Below are 24,286 nucleotides of genomic sequence, written 5' to 3' on the forward strand. Positions count from 1 at the left end.
GGGTAGTGAGTTTGTGAAACAGCAGAGACTTCATATGATTGCAGGAAAGTCAAAGACTTTATGAAGAGCCAACTACAGGCACATCTGTATAGCTAAGTGCTCTTTTTCACAGAGTGGCAAGAAAGCAGAAACAGAGACCAGAGAGAAAACAATGTTTTTTTGTCCTTGACAGATTGTTCCTTATGATTAGAGAGATGGGAGACAGCAGGGATTAAAAATCCCCCTGGATCACTGGGGAGAGGGGAGGCAACCTGATTCATCACCAGTGCTGGTAACTGCACTAACAGTTTGGGCTTTCACAGTACTGCAAAGACATTTTATAGCAGACGTGCCTATTTAATCATGGAAGCCTAAGAACTTGCTCCTAAAATAATGCCTTGTTTATTTTTATTTTTACCACAAAGTAAGATAAAGTCACGATCAATTAAGTATTATTGCATCTTAGAAACTTTAGTATCTTTATGTCTCAGTGTTTTATGGAATTTTTTTTTACCAAGGCAATAAATGCTGTTTATGACTTATTTAAATTTACATAATATTCCAACATATTAACACCCTGTGAACTTCGAAAAACCGAATACATTTATACTGGTATAACTGGTCACCAAAATGAGGAGAAGGAAACTTTACAATTGTGAGAAGTGCAAATGTTCTCATTAAGGCAGTATTGACCCAGACAGCCATTTAGTATCTATCCCCTCAAATACCTCACAACTCTGGAATGTCCACTGGGACAAATAAACGTCAGCACCTAAATTCTTACATTTCCTTCACTTTCTGATTCATCTGGTGAAGTGCAAGTAGGAAGTATCTTTCTTTTCTTCCCTTTTTAATGCTACTTAATGCATTGATTTTAGGCTCCCACAAAATTTGGGAAACATGATAAACTTCTCTTACTAGATATGAACTTAATTGTCCTAAGATGCCTATGATTTTTAATGTGTTCTAATGACTTCTAAAAAACAGCAACATGTAGCAACTAGATGGAATGCATCTGTTAAAATTTGTATTCAGATAATGATTAGCATTCTCCCTAAACACGTGAGTATGAAACCAGCTTAATTCAAAATTTTTAATCAGTATATTTTTATTAAGTGACCAAAAGACAATAAAGAGAACTCTGTTTGGCACCTTTCATTTTTATATAATCCTGGGATAGGATTAGGATTAAGAAAATGTAATGCAGGCATACTAGAATAATGATGACACAAAATATGAGTTTTCATTCCTTTCAAAAGATAAATCTGGGCTTCCCTGGTGGCGCAGTGGTTGAGAGTCCGCCTGCCGATGCAGGGCACGCGGGTTCGTGCCCCGGTCCGGGAGGATCCCACGTGCCGCGGAGTGGCTGGGCCTGTGGGCCATGGCCGCTGGGCCTGCGCGTCCGGAGCCTGTGCTCCGCAATGGGAGAGGCCGCGACAGTGAGAGGCCCACGTACCGCAAAAAAAAAAAAAAAAAAAAAAAAAGATAAATCTTTGAAACAGTCAGCATTCTAAATTCGATAGCTAAAGAAGCCCACAATTGACTTTATTTTTCAAAAACTATTATCTGAAATGGTTTTAGCATCTTTAATACTACTTACTTTTCAAAGAAAAGCTTTGTTTTTTTTTTACCCTCTGCTCTGAAAAGTGAAGTGTATCCAGTATGTATACTCCACTTACCAAAGAGATATCTTTGATTTAGTATTATCCTGATATGCTTGAAACTTAGGTTGTTGCCTCTAAAGGCTTTCTAAAAACTTTTTATAAAGTATGTTATACATATATACACCTCTAAAGGCTTTTAAACTGAAGAGCTACAGTGTTGGGTTTTTGCAATACACTTATTTGCCAGGCATTGTGCTAAGCACTTGATATTATCTCATTTAATTTTCTAATCCTTTAAGGCCAGCACTGTTATCATTCTCATTTTATAGGAAAACATATGCTTAGAGGGATTAAGCAATTTGACCAAGATCACACAGATTCTGTGTCGGAGCCAGAACTCAAACCCAAATTTTTCTGACTCCAGAGATACCTCTCAGGATGAAAGAAATATTTCCCTGGGGAAATCCCACATAGATATAACTGCTGAAGTCTGTCCCCAATTAACTTTAGATTTATTGCTTGAGAAAACTATTTTTGAAAATGTGCTTCCAGGAGTTATGACTTCTATACCTACAGAGTCCACGTGAACATTCAATTTATTCCAGGTGAAGTGAAACGAGACTGGCTCTGGGATGCTTGTACACGAGAGGGGTGACTCATGAATGGTGAAAGTTCACACTCTACTGGCCTGCTAGGAGAATTATTCATGGAAAATGGGTCTTTCAACACTATTTCTACAACTACTTTGAGTAAAGAGAAACCAGCTACTCTGGCTAAAATACTATTGGCTTCATGTACCCACAGAACTAAATGGTCTAATATTAGGAATTGAATTTGTGCATAAAATTTGTTGACATTCTTGGAACTCAGTATAAAAGGTAAAAGCAATAATAAGCAAATCAAGAGCAGCCAGTATCCCCTGATGCAGAGCTTAAATAATTATAATACAAATTGACTTCCTAACTTCAACTGTCCCTGAGCTGAAATTCTTTATATATGGTAGCAAATTGGGAAATTAGCAATCCTCTATAACTGGCTATAAACAACAAAACTTCTAGAAGGAGGTTACTGCTTTTAGCACAGAGTGACCATCAATGTGAACATTTACCTTTAACTACAATATTGATAATGAATGCCAAGTTAATGCTAACAGGTGTTTGTTTTACTATCGATATTGAAATATTCATTGTCATGCCAAAAAACATCAGCCTTAGGTAAGGAGAATTTCAGTTGAGAGCAGTACTTTTTTATGAAAACACAGACCTTCAGAAATGAAAGAAAGAAAGAAAGAGAGAGAGAAAGAGAGAAAAAGAGAGAGAGAGAGAAAGAAAGAAAGAAAAAAAGAAAGAGAAAGAAAGAAAGGGAAAAAAATGAAAGAGAGAAAGAGAGGGAGGGAGGAAGGAAGGAAGGAAGGGGAGAAAACAGATAGATTATCTAAATAAATATTATGATATCATAATACTAAAAATTAAACAGCACATAGGAAAAATTTTATAATGTACAATAAATGGAGAATCTCTATAATATATCACCCATTGATAAAAATCAACTTAAAAGCATGAAGAATTTAATAGACCAATTAGCAGAACGACATGAACAGATTTTTTTCCAAAAGACACTATGTGCACTAGTAGATATACAAAGAATGTTTAGTCTCGTCGGAAAAGAAATATATATTAAAACTAAGATGAGATCTATTTTTCCTATTAAGTTATCAAGAGAAAAGGTAATAATCACAGGCAAGGAAACAGTGAAATGGGTCTTTTATACACTATTGTTGGAAGTGTAAATTGGTGCATCTTTCTGAATGTCAGTTTAACAGTAATTCCACTTCCAATATTCTGTCTTAAGGAAATAATCAGAAACGTAAATAAAGATCTATGCACAAAGCTGTACATAACAGCTTTAATTATAATGGACAAAACAGGAAACAAATGTCCAACATTAATTAAATGGTTAAATTCAAATTACACAACATCCATTCCTTAAAATTGTATGGGGGCATTAAAAATTATGTTTACAATGAGATATTTTGTAAAATGCAGTATATAAAATTGTATGTACGATATGGTCACAGCCATGTTTAAGGAAAAAAGTCAGGAAAATACTGAAGAAAAAGTGTCAAAATATTGATAGCTGTTTCTCTGGGTAATGAGAATATAGTGTTTATTATTTTCCCTTTTGCCTCTTTATAACTATGTGTACTTTCCAAATATTCTGAAATGGATATGTATTCATCAATATTTATGGAATGCCCACATTGCATCAGCCATTGTCCTGGGATCTGGACACACAAAGCTCATGAAGCACAGTCTTTTTCCTCAAGTTGCTTATAATGTAATGTCTTATTTTTATATTGTAACTTTAAAAATTATAGAACAACAAAGTTGTTGTTTATTAACTAGGGTAGGTGAGAAGTAGTGTCCCATGTACTCTCATTTGATCTTTCCCTCACACCACCTTTTCAAGCCAACAGGAATTCTGGCTGATTTATCTTCAAAATATATCCAAAATCCTATGAAAGGTAAACCAATAAAGCTCTGAGAGAAAATAAATAAGAGAATATCTTCAAGACCCTGGAGTAGCCAGAGCCCTTAAACAGAACATAAATGGGCTAACTATAAATGAAAAAAACGGTAAATTGTACTAAATTATAATTAAAACTCTGTTCATCAAATCACACTTTGTGTGTGTGTGTGTGTGTGTGTGTGTGTGTGTGTGGTACGCGGACCTCTCACTGTTGTGGCCTCTCCCGTTGCAGAGCACAGGCTCTGGACGCTCAGGCTCAGCGGCCATGGCTCACGGGCCCAGCCGCTCCGCGACACGTGGGATCCTCCCGGACCAGAGCACGAACCCGTGTCCCCTGCATCGGCAGGCGGACTCTCAACCACTGTGCCACCAGGGAAGCCCAAACCACACTATTAAGAGAGTAAAAAGGCAGGCTACTGAGGGGGAAAAGGCTTTAATAATTCACATATAAGACTCATATGCAGAATATATAAAGAACTCCTACGTAGCAATAAGAAAACGGCAGATAACCCAGAAGAAAAATAAGCAATGATTTGAACAGGCAATCATAAAAGAATATCCAAATAAACATGGAAAAGCTTCCAAATATTAGTCGTCATGGAACACAAATTAAAACCACAATGGGATATCACTACATCCCAAATTAAAAAGGCAGATTGTAGTAAATGTGGATGGAGATGTAGAGCAACTAAACTTTCATACACCCTTGGTGGGAGTACAAATTGGTACACTTTAGAAAACCATTTGGCAGTAGCTACCAGAGCTGAACATAAGGAAACCCCACGATCCAGGAATTCCTATACTAGTATATACCCAAGAGCAGCACATACATATGTTCTTCACAGTACCTTTGTAATCACCCAAAACTGCAAACAATCCAAATGTCCATCAACAGTAGAATGGATAAAGTGTAGTAGATACATATAAGCAATACTATCCCACAAGGAGAATTAAGTACAACTACATGTAACAGCAATTAAAATATCATCAGCATGATATTGAGTGAAAGAAGCCAGACACAAAGAGTACATACAACATCACTCTGCTTATGTGACATTCAGAAACAGCTCAACTAATCTATGGTGTTAGAATTTCAGCATTACTGATTACCCTTGACAAGGAGGAAGAAGGTAGCTTCTGGGGTTCTGGTGATGATCTGTTTCTTAATCTGGCTGGTGATTATACTGGTGTATTCACTTTATGAAAATTCAAGGCATATTTTTCTGTAGGTATATTAAACCTCAATTAAAATTACATTATATATATGTATGTGTGTGTATGTGCCATCTGTATATATATAACACATGCACACATATATTTATAAAATATATATAATTCAAAGGTATGTATTTATACATGCATATGTGTGTACACACACACACAAACACACACACACACACACACACACATATTACGTCCAAAATGTAACCACTTCTGACCTTCTCTACTGTTACCTCCCATCTAAGACTACTGCAATAGCTGCTTGCCCCAGTTCCTCGCATATATCACTGCAGTCTTCACCTATAGCCAGAATGATAATTTTTAAAACAGAAGCCAGGTCATATCTGTCCTTGGCTTATAACCAGTAGTAATGGTTCCCCTGTCAATCAGAATAAAATCCTCAGAGGAGACGTATATCCCTGACAGCCTATTTAAAGTAGCCTCCCTACACAGACCTGTCACTCTTATCCCTTTACCCGGCTTTAATTTTCTTTATAGTTCTTATCACCAACTGACATACCATTTACTTCGTTATTTATTGACAATGGGTCTCTCTACCACTACTGTGTAAGCTACCTGACAGCGGGAACTTTATCTTTCTTTATTATATCCCTCACATCTAGAATGATACCTGGCATCATAAAGTAGACAATGAATGAATGAATGAGATCATCACCAAACCACACAGGAAATAAGGCAGAATATGTATGTCTAGCCCTCTTTTATATGTTAGGAGACTAAAATAATGAAATTACATTAGAAAACAAAAAAAATGAAATTACTCACTTGATGTTATTCAGGAATACAGTTCAGGTCTTCTGTTTTGCTCTCCCCCCTCTTCCTCTTTCTCCCTCTGTTCTTCCCCTCCCCCCATACCCACATGTACATACATGTGTGCACACACAGGCATAGGCACAAGGAGAATGGGATAAGGACAGTTCTCCTAACTGACAGAAGTATGAATGTAAACTACCCCATTCAATGCAATTTATAGCTACTTTATTTACATCAGATCACCATACAATATATTATATATATATAGATAGATACATATATATAATACATGTATGTGTGTTTGTGTATGTATAATTACAGAGATTATGTAATCCTAGTGGTTCAGAATTAAATGAGGATGACATCCAGGTAAAGATTCATTATATTGGAATCAGGCACTTTTATATGAGCCTCATTTTGTGGATATATGGCCCTTTTGAACACACAATAATAAAGAACCTATTATTTTTCTTGCCAAAATATATGTATCCATGACCTAGGGCTGCTCCCTCCAGCATTTTGCATTAAAAAAGTTTTCAAACAAAATAAAACCATTTTGTTAGTTCCTGCAACAATTACAAACTTTCTGGGCCCTGAAGGTAAATTTTTTTGTAAATGAATAGGTTCAGAAGTTGAGATTGTTTCAGTCAAAAGTCTCACCTCCCTGTTCTCCGAATGAATTGTACAGCCCCTGAAGCAGACAAGGGTGTTTAAGGTTAACCTCTGTTTCTATATAGATATCAATTACCTTTTCAAAGTCTTCCCAGTGGGATTTGCCACTTGGCAGCTTGTCTAAAAACTAGCTAAATGTGCAAATGTGTGTGGTGGGGAGGAAAAGGTCCAGTTTGGTTGTCAACCTAGTTGACCCTTCGGTTTTGGTAAAAAGAAAAAAAAAAAAAATTCAAAAAAGAGTTTTAGGCCCTTTCAGTTGCTAAATAACTGACTTCACTGTTTTGTAGGTTTATTTTTTTTAATTGAAAAAATGGGAAACTTAGTGATAACCCCCCAAATACACAATACGTGCTCAACTGCTAGTGTTAGTCTCCTTTACCTCCTCCAGCTCAGAAAGCAGTAAGCATAGTAATCAGGCCTCATAACTCTAAAAGTAGAGTAAATAATAAAATGAAGCTCAGGATACACTGAGTGTAACAAGGCCAGTGTCAAAAGATCATTTGTTCATCAAGTAGATAAATCTTTTAATAAGACAGAAAATGATGGTTAAAGGGAATGATGGCTTTTACTTCTGAGTGCAAAATAACCATTAATGTCAGAAGAGAAAGAAATGCTGAAGTTCATTTTGAAGCTCAGACTTACTTACAGATCAGGAGGGGGAGTGTGGAGTAAAGAAGACGGGCTGACTCCGATTCGGGAATTCTAGCTTCATCTTGATCGCACAGACTTGGAAGCTGTGTAACCTAGGGCAAGTTACTTAACCTCTCTGAATCTCAGCTTCACAGAGATGTAAAATTAGAATGGTAAAGCTTGCAGGGCTTTTGTGAAGATTAAATGAGGTCTTAGTTCTAAAAATGTTTTGTAGCCAAGAATATGCTGTGATAATGTGTAGGATTATTACTGTGCTTAAGTAATTTGAGTATCCTTGTTTTCTCTCTTCCTCCTAAAGCCACTTCTCTAAGGTTTAGCTAAAGTTACCCCCATACTTGAGGTTTTCCAATCCCTACTGATTTAGATTAGGATATTTTTCATCAATTAAATGAGAATTTTTCTTATGCTCCATTTCTGAACTGGCTTGACTTAAGCCTTCAGAATAGAACTATTGCCTTCTCTGAAACCCAAATTATGAACGTGGTACATGAACAAGCAGCTCCCTGAGACTCTTAAAGGTAGGAAGACTGGAGATGGAAATTAAAACGTGAGGGAAGTCTTTTCGTTCTTCATCCCAGGATGGAACATTGTCCCATTTTGCTAAATATTTTTCTCTCTATAATAGAAAAAATCGTTAATGAACACTTATCATATGCCAAGCACTGTGCTATGCATTATTCATGTAATCCTCACAACAGATTAATGCATCCTGTACTATTTTTGCCACTTACAGACAAAAGGACTATAATTAGAATAAGGCTTGACCACGGTCACCTACCTAGTAAGTGGTAGAGTCAGGATTTGAACCCAAACCTGCCTAATTCCTTTCCCAGTCTTTCCATTTGTTGATTACTTAGCTCCTACATTTTAACTAACTCTGCATGTCTGTGTTTGCCTTTCTATCTCTTTATACTTTCATCCTCTGTATTTCTGTAATTAATAGGGTAGAGGACTATAACAAAAAAGACTAAGGTATGGTCCCTGTGCTTAAGAAACTATGATAGTCTACTGACAGAAAGATGACAGGCAAACAAATGACTGTATGACATGGAAGAACTTAAAGAAGTCCATAAGAGATGGAGCATTAGTCTTCCCACTGGTAACATGGGAATAATATTCTACTTTATACGGTGGTTGTTAAAATAGGGTGAAATGCTTGTGTTAAGTGTTGGCAAAAACCCTGCTCAGTGTATGGAATCTATAATGTTGCCAGCCAGTCCCAGGATAATAAGTAGGACACAAAGCTAGGAAAGCAACTTGGTGTCAGATTTTGAGAGACTTAAATGCCAGTCTAAAGAGTTTGGACCTACAGCTTGATGAAAACAAGTGTGCCAAGGACAATAATCACTCTGCAAAGAAATTAGAGCTGATGCTATTTTACATTACCTTTCAAAATTCATCACAAGTGAGCTGGAGTCGGTAGAAACAGTTGGAACTGCTTTAAAGGAGCTTTGTATTTGATGTACTAAAGGAAAGATGATAATTTAAAGTTTGATGCCCTGTACTTTTTCTTCCACAGTAATTAGTGAATGCCAAAGGCAGCAACTGGAGTCTGTGAGCTACTCCTCTCGCTACGCGCTGGGCCTCTTTTATGAAGCTGGCACGAAGATTGATGTCCCTTGGGCTGGGCAGTACATCACCAGTAATCCCTGCATTCGCTTCATCTCCATTGATAATAAGAAACGCAATATAGGTCAGTACCCCCATTATTTCCCTTAAATACAGTAACAATGGTGGGTGTAGATCATGAAAAATGCTGTTTAATTGAGTGTTGCCATTCTGAACAGAGCAAGCATTTAACTCCAAGCCACAGGGGATAAAATTTAATGTCACATTTGGCCAATAATAAAATACACAGTGAAACCAGCAAAGTTTTTCAGAAAATCATTCACCACATGGTTTGTATTACTGAGTTTATGAAAATAGTGTCAGAAGGTATAAGATTTCAAAATGGCCCAAGTTCTATTGCTTTAATATGGATCCATCTATATGCAAATTTATCTCTCATCATTTATTTCTTGGTGGAGTTTGCTTTTGTTTGTTTGGTTTTGTTTTTAAAATTTGACGAGTGCTGCGCTTTCCACTTCCCAGGCTAGATATAAAAAGTGAATTTTACGGGCTTTCCTGGTGGCGCAGTGGTTGAGCGTCTGCCTGCCGATGCAGCGGACACGGGTTTGTGCCCCGGTCCGGCAAGATGCCGCGTGCCGTGGAGCGGCTGGGCCCGTGAGCCATGGCCGCTGAGCCTGCGTGTCCGGAGCCTGTGCTCCGCAACGCGAGAAGCCACAACAGTGAGAGGCCCGCGTACCGCAAAAAAAAAAAAAAAAAGTGAATTTCACTATGTTATGAAAATCCTTCACTTCAATATAATTGTATTTAATTTTCATCTGGAAAACTACATAAAATTACTTTGTATACAATGTAACTAAAATAATAGGTAAAATGTTTCATATGAGCTTTACTAGAATGGGATAAAGTCTACACCCCACCTTCTTTGTTGAAGATAGTTATTAAAATTAGATTTGAATTGCAAGAATAAACATAACTGATTCATTTCAGGCATAAAGGTGAAAGTATATTCTTATTTGTAGGACTGTAGTGATTGCTAAGAAATTGCTTTTTGTGGAATAAACGTTAATGATCTAAAATGACTAAATTCTTGAAAGGAATAGTCACTGCAGTTTGTTATGGTGTTTTATGGTGCAGTGATGGTTTCATCAAGCATTAGTTAGAAGTCTTGCCTGATAAAATCACCAACTAATGTCTCTTGGCTTGCCAGAACTTTATAATGATAGAACTGGGCTGGAGTATGGTTTTTATATCAGAGCACATGATCTTAGAAAAATGTTTCTTTTATAACTTAAAACTCCCTAAGGGCTGGACTGTTTATGTTAACATGATACCACATATATGTACAATCAGCAGTTCATGAAATGCCCTGTAACAGCAATGGACTAACCATTTTTAACTCGACAACTGCTTTGTTCTGAGAAAAGGAAAATAGCCCTTGATCTTCTGTAATATGTCATGAATTAGACATTATCCTTTGTGTATTGCTTCATAAGATATGACATCTGTTAGGGTATATTTAGTAATACATAACAGAAAAACCAATTTAAACTTGTTTAAACAACATATGGACATTTGTTATATTATCTGCTATGGACTGAATTGTACCCTCCAAATTCATATGTTGAAGCCCTAAACCCCCAATGTGATTATATTTGGCGACAGGGCTTTTAGGAGGTAATTAAGGTTAAATGAGGTCATAAGGGTGGAATCTTAATTATAAGGCTGGCCTTATAAAATGAGGAAGAGAAAGAGAGAGAACTCTATTCTTGGGCATTACACCAAGGAAAGGCCACGTGAGGAGAGTGAGAAGATTAAAAGGCAGGCCGTCTGCAAGCCAGGAAGAGAGTCCTCACCAGAAACCAAATCAGCTGGCACCTGGATCTTGGACTTCCCTTCTCTGGAACTGAGAGAAATAAATTTCTTTTGTTTAAGCCATCCAATCTATGGCAGCCCAAGCTAACTGATAATATTATCTAAAAGGAAGGGGCTTCCCTGGTGGCGCAGTGGTTGAGAGTCCGCCTGCCGATGCAGGGGACACGGGTTCGTGCCCTGGTCCGGGAAGATCCCACATGCCGCGGAGCAACTAAGCCCGTGAGCCATGGCCGCTGAGCCTGTGCGTCCGGAGCCTGTGCTCCGCAACGGGAGAGGCCACAACAGTGAGAGGCCCGCATACCGCAAAAAAAAAAAAAAAGGAAGAAGTTGGGGAGACTTCATGACTGATTGATTCAATAACAGAGCAACATCTTCAAGGACCTAGGGTTTATCCATCTCTGCTCTCTTCCACTCTTAATGTTGACATCCTCAGAGGACTGGTAGCAAGATGGCAATAACTATTGGAGTCACATCCAGACCCAGCAACATGCTTAGGAAGAAGAGGGACTATTACTATCTCAGTCCCTTTCTGAGAATTAAGGAAATCTTTCCAGAAACCCCTCAACTGACTATCTTGTATCTCATAGGTCATAACTGGGTTACTCAACCAGTCTGAAACCAATCACTGGCAAGGGGGGTGGGACTACCATTACAACCCTAGACAAATCAAGATCTACTCCTGGAACTGGTAGCAGGATCCTCTTCCCTTTAGTCATATGAGGGTAGATACCTGACTGAAATAGGGGTTTGTTAGGAAGAAAGAAGGGAATAGTGGATGCTGGGTTGGCAACAAATAATGTCCATTATCTTCGAGTAGATTCACATCGTCTGTGAGAGATAAAATTGTAAAGTTGGCACAATAAAGAGAAGAATCATGTATATTCAAAATTATCTTTGAAAATATATTACAACTACATGACATTTTGGAGACTAACATAATGTTCAGTAAACTCAGTATAGCATTTTGCCAGCATTCAATAGATTTCAGTTTATTCGGGTGAGGCCAGATGAAATCGTTGGTTTGCATTTATAGGACAGTGATAGCTTCTACTATGAAAGGCACACGGGAAAGAACGAAATAGCAGTCATATCTCCTAACAGATTAAATCGCTGTGCAAATGCAGTGGGACGGTGAGTGAAAGCACCCACACTACTATGTAGTAGCAAGTTATAAAATCAGAGTTATGCAAATTTGAAAGAGTACAACATAAATGTATTAATAAATTCTCACAAGATTGGCAGCTTTTGAAATAATAGAAATACCAAAAGAATCTTTTTTTATATTAACAATCACACAATTTTAAATCTTGAGGGCCAGGTGAATTGGGAACCATGTTTTTGCTACAGCGCATGGTGGTGCCACTTCAGACAGCAAAGAAATACCTTCCTTCCTTTGTCAGTTTTATGAAAAATTAATTTTGGATTATACAAGTTTTAAAATATAGGAGACCCCCAGTAATGGCATTCCCTAACATAAAATCTAAATAACTGCCTTGCATTTAAACTATTTTTTCTCACTATCTGGGACCAGGATGCTAAGTATATCTACTTGAATTCACATAATATAAATGTCCGTATAGTGTAACTCCATTGTATTTAATTGACATTGATATTTAAGTAGGCCAGTAAGAATTGTCTCTTTATGTTACTAACACTACCCAACTCTACCCTTTATTTGGGGTGTTCGACTGAAACAAGAATTAATACTATAAATACACACAATCAATGAAGGGAAACATTTGTGTTCTGTCAGGTAGGGCAGCAACAAGACAGACAAAGGGTGGCAGAGCTGTCCACAAAATAAAGTCTGTTGTCAAGTCTTGAAGAGAGCCAGAGGATACAGGATTAGTAGCCCAACCCAGACAAAGGTCAAGGAGTAATCATTTGTCAAATGTCAGGAATAGACAGTACACAAACCAGAAACAAAAGTCTACTTGGGCAGAGGGGCTAAATTCCAAGATGTTTTAGATTCATACCATCGATTATGGGTATGACCCAATACATTTAGGCTTGTGCTTTACAAAATGTGTTCAAAGGAACATCAGCTCCTTGATATGCTCTTTGTGAAGGGGCTGTGTCATCAAATAAGTTTGCAAAATGCTACTGACTTTACCCCTATTTTAGAGAATCTCAGGGCATATTATCCTATTAAAAGATATTCCTATAGAGAAGACACCTTCTCACTTTATTTAATCTAGAATTTCCCAAATGTACTTGACCATGGAATATTTTTTTAGGCACCAAACCTGCTAACATCCCACAGAAATTGTTCCCCAGGACACACTTGAGAAAGCCTGACTTGATGTCACTGTTTATGCTTTGTACTTGGGCAGGAATTGTAAGCCAGATGAGAGGATGGGGAAGTCTAGTCCTGAAGGCATCAGTGGGAAGATACTGAGTTTTTTTAGAGGTGGAAGAAGACTTTTTGCAGATGAACTCAAAACTTGGTAGGGTTATAACTGGAGACAATTTAGGTTGAAATAAGGTCTGAAATAAGGTCATGTGAATTATCATTAACATGGATAATATTTTAAATTATCAGTAAGATTATCATTGTGGGAAGAATTTGGACTTTAAAAGACTCAGATTCAAATTCTGGCTCTGAAACTTGCTAATGATGTGATCTGGTATGACCCTTGTTTTGTAACAATAGGTTTTGTAACAAACACAATCAAAAATTTTAATGGCCTGAACATAACAGAAGTCTGTTTCTTCTTCACATAAGACCCAAACAGGTGTTTATGATTGGAAGGTAGCTTTCATCAAAGAGGTGATTCAGATACCCAGCCTCCTTCCACCCTTTGACTCTACCAGCTTCCTCAGGTGGCTTATAGAGTCACTGTGCTCATAGGAATCAAACAAGTGGATGAGAAAAAGAATGGAGGAGAGCCCATAGGATATTTTTAGGGTTAGACTTAGAAATGGTACATATCAGGAGGGGTCACGTTTTATTGATTAGAACAGTTATGTGGCCATACCTATTGGGAAGGAAAGCTGGAATCGTAGTCTACTTGTGCATGTAGAAAGAATAAAAAGTGGGTTGGTGAACATCTAGCCAGTTTCTGCTGGAGCACTTAGCATAAGTCCTTCTGTGAAAGAGGCAGATTAGATCTACCTAGATGATAAATAGACTTCAACACAGGTGCCAATCATTTAACAGGTAATCATCACCTGGGGCAAAAACTAAGAACAATTCCAAGACTGGGTCTAGACCCAGTAGAAGAGGATTCTACCAACGATTGGCAATGTCTGTCATGCAGAGGGCATAGGAAGCAGTGATACACATGAAAGACATTTATCTCCTGTATAGGGAAAACACTCCTGTGTGTTCCTCCTTTACTCTTACACTCCTACCACACTCACAACACTTCTGACACCAGAAGTTTGGATTTTCCACACCTCAAGGAATACTGCAACCCCTGCTTGGTGCCCTGCAATTCAATTCAGTTCTGACACTATCTGTAAGGACTTAGCAGCAGATCCCACAGGCAAAGGGTCCAACCCCACAAGACTGCCTCCACTTCAGATACCCATTGCAAGTTTCAAGCCGTCATCTGTACTTCTGACTAACCAACTATAAACCGGTGTTCCCATGACCCCTCCTTGGGTTTGATAATTTGCTAGTATGGCTCACAGAACTCAGGGAAACACCTATTTACACTTACTGATTTATTGTATAATAAAGGATATGATATAGCACACAAATTAACAGCCAGATGAAGAGGTACATAGAGGGAGGTCCAGAAGGGTCCCATGTGCAGGACATTCTGTCCCTGTGGAGCTGGGGTGTGACACCTCCAGGAAGGATGTGTTCACCAGAAGCCCTCTGAACCCCATACAATTGAGATTTTTATGGAGGCTTCAACATTGTAGGCATGATCTGTCATTAACTCAACTCTAGCCCCTCTCCCTTTGTGGAGGATAGAGAGTGGGGCTGAAAGTTCTAAGCTTCTAATCATGGCTTGGTCTTTCTGGTGACCAACCCCTATCCCCTATCCTGAAGCTATCTAGGAGTCCCCCAAGAGTTACCTCATTAAAACAAAAGACACTTCTATCACCCAGGAAATTCCAAGGGATTTAGGACCTCTGTGCCAGGAACTGAGGGGATAATTATATATATATATATATATAGTTTTACACACCTCCCAAGATCTCTGATATCCTTTCCAACATCTTAAATTTGGAGTCAGACTGGCCTGGAGTCAAACTTCCTATATTGAACTCAGTTCTACCACTTACTAGCTGTGTGACCTTGGATAAATTACTTAAACTCTCTGTTTACTGATCAATAAAATGAGAAAAATAATACCAACTCTAAAGGGTCAAAGATGAAATGATTTAAACATATAAAGAGCTTCACATAGCACTTAGCAAATAATGTCAGTATCTATGGTGCCTAATATTATAATTAATAATTCCAGTCTTTAATTCAGATATTATATTCTCCAAAGCAAAAGGCATAAATATAAAAGCTGACTTAAGTGAATGCAACCTTACGTTACCAGGACAGATAGGAGTCAGGGTGGCTTAAAAAAAAAAATGTATAAGTAACCCTCAAAATGATTGGTCAGAATTTTAGCATCCTTCCCTGTTCACCATCTAGAAGAGTGTTAATGATCAGTACAATCACTAATAGGCAGCAATCTGAGGAGATTAATACAATCTGCAACTCTAGAAATGTGATGGCCAATGACCATAATCACATAGCTTTAAATATCTCATTAAAGAAAACAATCCGACTCATCCAAAAAGAAAACAGTGAACAAACTTTTGCATCACGTGGAATTTATACGTTCAAGGATTGTATTGTTAGGATCCTTGAGTAACAAACTCTAATATAATGCATAATGCCTTTAAAGGCTCTTTAACAAAAGATGCAGAAAGATTATTCCATATAACTGTTTGTTACATCAACTCTTTATAAAAGATAAGAGCATAATATGAAATTCTGTAAATAATTGGGACGGGCCTCTGGGGCCATAAATCCAGTCACCTTGTCTTCACTTAGGGGACCACATGATTATTCCAACTAAGCGATAGCCATGCAATTGACCACACAAAATATCTGCTTTTAGATTTGAAACATTGTGCAATTATTTGTCCTTAAATTTGCAGAAAACGCAATCCAGATAGGTAACACTTTATAAGTTGAACAAAAAAGGATGAGGGAGAAGAAAAAGGGATGAGGGGGAGAAAAGGAAAGGAAAAGACCTGGGATGATGAAAAACTGTCAGGTTTCCAGTTCAAGCTTTTTCTTTAAAATATCAACTCCAGAAACAGAGCCTTCAGATAAAACAGCAATCATCATCTTAAAATAACAAGCAGTAACCAGTTACAAAATTCATAATACTGTTTTTTGTGTGTTATAGACGGTCATTTGTAATTCAATTATGTAACTGATGCTGTTCATGTGAATCTGTTAAGGCAATTTAATAAACAGCAGTCAGATACTAATTACAAATATCCATCTCACTATTACAGTGATGTCACAGAATGTTACATGATTGTAATATCAAATCTTTTTCCTTGCTCTCTCAGAAAGGAAAAAATATATATGTGTGTGTATATATGTATAATATACACATATATATGTATGTGTGTAATGTATAAATATACTTACATAAAACATATGTACATATGTATACATAAAAATTAATATCATATGTTGTCATTTAAAGTAATAGGCACAAATTATAAAATAGATTACTCTTATTTCACGTAATATTTGCCACTTTTAAAAATCGGTTTTCTTCAGAAAATGAGATAACTCAGTCCATTTTGTAAGGAGAACATTTGCACACAAAGTAAAAACAAACAGATCCCTTTCAGCCTCTGGTTTCCCTATCAAGCTATCCTCAATGGGAGAGATTTACATCCACGATAACACTTGTCCTCCCACTTGCCAAGCAAGTGAACTCAGTCTGAAAATCAATGCCAGAGACAGAGGGAAAGTGGAAAAGCAGCTAAATATGTAACATCAAAAATAAACCTTTAAAATATCCTAAGGAGTATATTACTGGGGAAAATATATATCTTATGGAAGTTTCCTTCAGAAAAATTGAATTCACAAATATTTTATTTATATGTTTTCCATTCTCAGTTTATTCAGTCAAATAATTATTTACAAATATGTACTGGATGCTTTTGTGTGCTGGGCACTCTGCTTGGAAATGAGGATTCCATAGTTTCTGCCTTCATGAAACATAACGTTTATGAAGTCTACTCAAATGAGAAATTCTGAAGGAAATTGATACATGAGGCTCTGTTGGACTAGTGACTTGGAGTCAAGTATGAGTCCTCATAACTATAAATAGATGCACAGTATAGAGTATAGAGAGTATAGAGAGCAACAACTCACATGTATGATCAAAACTGGGCAAGGAGGTGAGGAAGGCCAGTTTACCTCAAGGAGGGAAAAATCAGCAGAGGTGCACAGGTAGGAACTGCCACAGTCCCCGTGACCTCTTCACTAACAATAGTCAAGTAACTTGGTATGTAGCTATCGTGTAATGAAAGCACTGCTGTATTAAATGTAATGACATCTAATTTTTGCTATTTGTAATTATGATCCCTTTAAGTGATGGCTCTTCTGTCTGCCAAGCACCTAGGAGAGATTAGATGCCAGTTGGAGAGTGAGAACAAGGAGAGCTAAATTGTTTTGCTTAATTGAGGAAAAAGTTTCAGACACTTTGAGACTAAGGGGAGGGCAGGGAGCAGAGAAGGGAAAGAGGAAAGAGAATAAGCAGTAGAGACTCTGGCTTGACCTGAGGGATTGCTATGTAGACTTGTAACTTGTTTGCTATATAATTTACTTTGTGACTCTCCTCCCACAAGTCCCTACCACCTCAGTATAGTTCTGGATTGAGCAATTGTTTTAAATCGATGGGTGCTTTTTATTGGAGAGTTATTTTGTAAATCAACATAGTCCAGACACTTTTTGGAATATCTAGGGTGAAATTATTAGGAACTTTATGGTTTCGTCACATTAGTTCCTGTGCAGAGATTTGGAGTCTGCTGTCTCTATGGAAAAACCTCACATCTGTTTGAGACCCTTATTTTGAATGCAGACAGAACTCCTCATCTTCTGGACCTCAAGTAAAGCAAGCTCAACTTACTGTTTCCATATACCTGCAACCAGGTCAATCTGTTGAGTGAGCTGGAAATTGGGAAAATGCTCTCTCTATGGGACTGAATGTTTTGAAGTATCTTGAAGTTAAGTCCTTACTGCAGTCTGAAGTGAAGCTGTCAACACCCTGGGTTTTAAGCCAGGGCTCAAAATGATGTGCTCTGCTCTGCCTCCCAGACAAGGGCCTGGTTTTCATCATTCTGGAGGCATCTCAAAACCTCTGCAGATTGAGAATAGTCTTGTAAAACTGTGTAATTCTCAGACAGCTTGTGAGCCTCAGGTCCTGGGAGACAGTAAAGACTTGTTGAACTGGATGAAAGCTTGACAAGTCTTCATTCTGGTCCATTTTTATCTGGGACCACAACAATACTATACCAAAGAGATGGAAACTTTCCTTTGCCTAGAGCTCCCTCAGAAAAGATTTCACTATTTTTCTCACTGTCAATAATTCTTCCTTAGATCAATCTGAACGTCTCCTGGGCTAAAGAGTTGATATGCCCTGTTTGCAGAGCTGCTGCTTTCTCCAGATTAGCAGCTCTCTCCTTTAGCGGGAATACATGCCGCTGTCTATCACGCATGCTATCCATTAATTGATCCCTCTTATCTCATCAAGATTGACAATATAAGAGATAGACTCTAACATCGTAGCATAACAGGAGTGTGTATTTGGTGCTCAGGAAATATTTGCTGAGCCAGTCGTCCTTTATGCAGCTCTGAGATGCCCTTCCCTTGTTCCGAAATAACATTGAGAATTAATACTTCAGCACTGGTCACCCACTTAGCAGGCAAGGAAAAGTAATGGTAGTCAGCAAATTGTTCACCCCTAAGACAACCTAGCTATCTGTTACTACTGCCCTCTAAATCATATAAAATGAATGAGCTCTCTAGTTGCCAAATCTGCAAGCTGTTGAGAAAACATATGTGAGCTATTGGCGATTAGAATGAGCAGAAGCCTCTTTTGGAGACCCTGTCCCATGCCTATTACATGGGGAATATTTGACTACATAGTATCAGAGGTATTGCCAGTAAGACCTGGAAGTTTCATCAAGCTGTCTTCCCAAAGAGATCCAAGTATTCTTGGTAACAAGTTTACCGTGGTCTCCAGGGAATATGCATCTGCTTTGAATGATGCCCTGTAACACAGACCTTGATTTCTAAGGTTACACTTCAAAGGATCCCACCATTCTTTTTGTGAAAGATTTTTTAAAATACTTAGTTGAAGAACAACTGTGGTCCAGCTGAGATATTTAACTTAGAAAATATGTGAGAAGCTCTGCAAATGTGCCATTTCTCTTCCATGGTTTAGCAGTTATCTCTTTTTTTGTATCTCAATGGAATTAAAATGATATCTTGCATAGGAACCTTGCCACAAATGATGAGTTCATATTAACCCAAGCTTGGTAAGTGGTGAATTCCTTATTGTATAATTCGTGATTTGGTTTTTATTATCATGGATGGTCAAAAATAACCAGTGTTATCAAGTATGCTTCTGTTCCATGGTTCCATGGACTTTGCAGTCACACAAACCTAGTTTCAAGTTATAACTCTATACTTAGAATTAGGTTGAACTGTATTATATTGCTGTCTTTGTAATTTAAAATGTTCAAATACCAGCATTTTCATGTGATTCAACCTAATAGCTCTGTAACCATGAGTAAGTTTCTCAGTCTCTCTGAGCTTCACTTATCTGTACTGTAAGGTTAATAGTGTCTCCCAGAAATGTAATAAGGGTTGAATAGTATATACAAAACTCCTAGTCCCATGCCTAGCACACCAGATGCACATAGTAAATTCTGTCTTGACAGTTGTTGTCACATAAATTATTTTATGGTTTCAGTCTATCAGCTATATAAACTTTTTTCATTTTGAGAAAGAAAAAAGGGAAAGATAATGCCAATAGTGCAAGTTTAGTTAAATTATATTATCTTCTGTTAAAAATAAAAACATTTGGGGCTTCCCTGGTGGCACAGTGGTTGAGAGTCCGCCTGCCGATGCAGGGGACAGGGGTTCGTGCCCCGGTCCGGGAAGATCCCACATGCCGCGGAGCGGCTGGGCCCGTGAGCCATGGCTGCTGAGCCTGCACGTCCGGAGCCTGTGCTCCGCAACGGGAGAGGCCACAACAGTGAGAGGCCCGCGTACCGCAAAAAAAAAAAAATAAATAAATAAAATAAAAATAAAAACATTTACACATTAGGTTAGTTAAACAATATCTCATTTCCCGAATAAGGTGTTAAACTCAGAGAACATGAAATTAAATGTGGTTCTTCTTTCTTTTTATGGAATCTCAAATCCCTTTTTGAATAATTCCCCCCAAAATTTACACTCCAGCATATCCGAGAGGAGTTAGATACTATGAAGTAAGTTGTCAGCAAATCAAAGGCTGAGACTAATTCAAGAGCAGGTTTCAAAGTGTGACTGCAGAATCTCACCACAGGAAATCGCTTCATTGTGCTTCATAAATACTTTATATCAGTTAGCATTTTTAACTCTGTCCAGAATCACCAATCCATCATTTTGCCCAGATGTGACATTACTGAATCAATTTAGTCTAAAGAGTCGTTTGGTTTTATTACCAATGACTTTCTTGTTATTAAGTGAGCTGAGAAGGCTTTGATATGCCCTTTAAGATCATATGTGGACCCTGCTATTTTTAATAATCATTGCCCCTACAGACTTCATATATGTGCTCATTTAGATAATGAGAAGCATCTACATGTACTGCACAGGACCTTGAATTCCCTGCATAATATGAATGAATATTAAACATCGGAATCTGAAAAGAATCTATTGAAATTCCATTAATATTTATAACTGCTCTGTGGGACTAGGGGAATTCTTCAGTATAAAATATTCCAAATTCATGTTTGTAAGAATGAAGCATCCTTGAATTTAAAATATAGTTTTCCTCACTGAAATAGATTTCTATTATACGTATACCTAGCGAATTCTTTGTTGTTGATATTCTATATCGGTATTTAAGAGAGCCAGGAAAGGCATTTTAGAACCTTGGGCTCATTTGAACCTAATCCACTCTTTTTTATTAAAAATAAAATGCCTGTTTGTTCCCTTTTCCACTATCTATATTCATAATATTGGTTTCTTAGGGGTAGCTCACAATATCATAAAGGATATTGTTAAAAGAATTATAGTCCCTTTGATTTAACAACTTTGGCCCAAATACCCAGATTCATTTTTTTTTCCTGTCAAAACATAACAGGAAGGATAATTTCACTGGTCTTATTATTAAAGTTGATAAGAATGTCTACAGTAAACGAATAAATTTCCTCTATCAAAAGCCCCAGAGGGGCTTCCCTGGTGGCGCAGTGGTTGAGAGTCCGCCTGCCGATGCAGGGGACACGGGTTCGTGCCCCGGTCCGGGAAGATCCCACATGCCGCGGAGCGGCTGGGCCCATGACCCATGGCCGCTGAGCCTGTGTGTCCGGAGCCTGTGCTCTGCAACGGGAGAGACCACAACAGTGGGAGGCCCACATTGTACCGCAAAAAAAAACAAAAAAAAAACCACCAGAAATATTTTGACACATCATAAAAAAAACACTTCATCTGATTAGTCTCATTCTTTCAAATTCAACATTTTATAATGTCAAGGCAAAACTTTCTCTTTAATGCACCAAATGAACTAGAGCAAAGTATTGATATTAGGCCAAATTCTCCAACCCAGAGATATATTTCTTCTGGTCATGGTATCCTTTTGAGCAGTTAAAAGTCTAAAGCTGAACCCAATTACGCAACTACAGTGATAAAGTGATATCCTTAGAGCAGACCAGTATGCTTGCCCAATTTCAGGAAAAGAGTCCAATCATAATACCACTCAACACACAAAATTTCATATAGGGCATGATGCTGAGTAGGCCAGAATAACGATGTATAATAAGGGATGACTGCTTATTGCTGGTGAGTGTTGGGAAAGTGGCACATTTTAGTTGACTGTCATCATAGAAAACCAGGGCTTTCTTACACACTGTGGAAGAACTCCAACGAGGTCTGGAACACCAAGTGCGAGTTAGGGCAAATCGCCTGCTCTGGGGACCTGGGTAGGCCCAATTAAAAGACTATTGAAACTCTTCCATTTTTCCTTTTGGCAGTGCCAATAAAAGCTGCAACAGGCTGAAAATTTCCTTGTGTCTCATGATAAATAGATGTTTTCCTAAAACTTGGGAGGTCTTAGCCAAAGAAAAAACTTCTCCCAAACAGATCCTGAAATATAAGCAGTCCCACTAAATGTGGCCCCATTTGCTAAATGCTTAGAATCTATGGAATTTTTAGAGGAATTACTGCAAGGAACTTGGAGGAAAGATTATTCCAGCCCTGGAAAGCAAGTAGAATTCAGAATATGATTGCCAGAGTTATTTTATTCCTTTTTAAAAAAAAAATCTATATATGTTATCATCAAACTTAACATGTGAAGCACTGGCTCTTGATTGCCTGCCTTGGAAATTCAGAACTTGTTCTCTGTTTCTAAAAATGGAGCTACCAGTCTCCTAGCTCCTTGAGCCCCAAATCAGGAATCATCCATGCTTTTTTTTTTCTCTTTCATTGAACTCACTTCTCTTCATCACTACTGTCACAACCCAAGCACCATCTTATTTTAACTAGTCTCTCCATACTTGCCCCTATTCAGTTCATTTGTCACATCGCCAGAACGATCTTCTTCAAACACATCTGTTTATGCCATTCGCTTTCCCACTTAAAGCCCTTTATTGCTTTCCCTTTGCGTATAGGATTAAATCTCAGATCCTTATCATGACCTACAAGATCCTGAATGATCTCATACAGGGGCCACAGGCTTTTTCTATAAAGGCTAGCTAATCAATACTTTAGACTCTGTGAGCCATACGGTCTCCTGTTGCAACTTCTTAGCTCTGCTTGTGTCACACAAGATATAAACATTATATAAAGGAATGGGCGTGACTATGTTCCAGTAAAGCTTATTTACCAACACACGTGGAGGCCAGATTAGTTTGCCAGCCCCTGGTCTAGCACATGCCTATTTCACTAGCTCCTTCCTCCCTACCGTACTTGGCTCTCCAGTCACACCTCTCATTCCTGCCATGCTTTTTCCCACTCAAGACCATGGTGCATTTTGTCCTCTCTGCCTAGACTGTCTCAGTTTGAATGTTACTTCCACAGAGGCCATTTCTAATTTAATTAGGTTTTCCTATTATACTCTTCTTTAATACCTTATATTTTAATTTTCAATAACTACACACTGATTTGTGTAATCATTTGTTTAATGTCTCTTTCACCTTCATATTGTAAGGTCCATGATTGGAGAAACTGAATTTGCTTTGCTCCTCTTTGTATCCCAGCACATGGCACAGTGCTTCACATATAGTAATTTCTCAATTAAATAAATGTGTGTTAAATGAATAATGAGTTAATGAGATCTAATCAAAACATGACAGAGGAAAACAAAAGATAACAATTTGGGCTCAGATCTAAAATATGAAATGCTTTAAGTCCATTGATTTCCAAGGAATATCATTTTTAAAGTTCTACACTTGAAATAAGGGATGTGTAATTCATAGGCATACCTCAGAATCTTGGTGCTGCAAAGGCATTTGTGGTTGACACAGTGTGGCTTTTACACAAAGTTGCATGCAGGTTGGGCATCTCTACTTCATCTTGTAGACCTGCTAACTGAAGCATGAGCCCCTAAAGTCAGCATAAAGGTAAGAAAGAAATGGAAGGCACTTAATAGCTCTTAATAGCCTTGGACTAGATGGAACACACTTCACTTCCCCTCATGTCCACTGACCAAGACTAGTTATATGGCTCCAGCTTAAGTGCCACATAGACTAGGAATTGTCAGGGAGCACATGGACTATTTAGTGAGAGTGAACTGTCTCTGCCAGAGAGTGTAAAAAATAGTTCAGGGCTTCCCTGGTGGCGCAGTGGTTGAGAGTCCGCCTGCCGATGCAGGGGACACGGGTTCGTGCCCCGGTCTGGGAAGATCCCACGTGCCGCAGAGTGGCTGGGCCCGTGAGCCACAACTACTGAGCCTGCGCATCCAGAGCCTGTGCTCCGCAATGGGAGAGGCCACAACAGTGAGAGGCCCACGTACCGCAAAAAAAAAAAAAAAAAAGTTCAAATATATTTCCTAATATTAAACAAAATTAGCTATATGAAAGTAATATAAACCACACATATTGGTATACTATAGATGATATATTTTACCAAATTAAAAAAGTTTTTCTTAAATTTTAATTTACCTCATTTATGTTAATATTCTCACTTGTTATTAAGCTTTAGGGTCTTACTCTCATGTTTC

General features: G+C 38.0%; 1 protein-coding gene across 7 annotated transcripts in view; it reads left to right on the forward strand.

Moving 5' to 3' along the window:
• The window catches only part of RNLS (renalase, FAD dependent amine oxidase), a 346,205-nt gene that overhangs the window by 216,018 nt on the left and 105,901 nt on the right, over positions 1–24,286 (forward strand). For all 7 annotated transcript variants that reach the window (XR_010838893.1, XM_067025091.1, XM_067025096.1 and 4 more), the window contains exon 5: positions 8,950–9,123. Coding sequence is in view for 6 of the 7 variants with exons in the window: in XM_067025091.1 (XP_066881192.1) it covers positions 8,950–9,123 (174 nt within the window). In the remaining variant the exon portion in view is untranslated. The remainder of the gene's footprint in view (positions 1–8,949; positions 9,124–24,286) is intronic.

This window comes from Kogia breviceps, chromosome 2 (assembly GCF_026419965.1).
Source record: "Kogia breviceps isolate mKogBre1 chromosome 2, mKogBre1 haplotype 1, whole genome shotgun sequence".
Classification (NCBI taxonomy): domain Eukaryota; kingdom Metazoa; phylum Chordata; class Mammalia; order Artiodactyla; family Physeteridae; genus Kogia; species Kogia breviceps.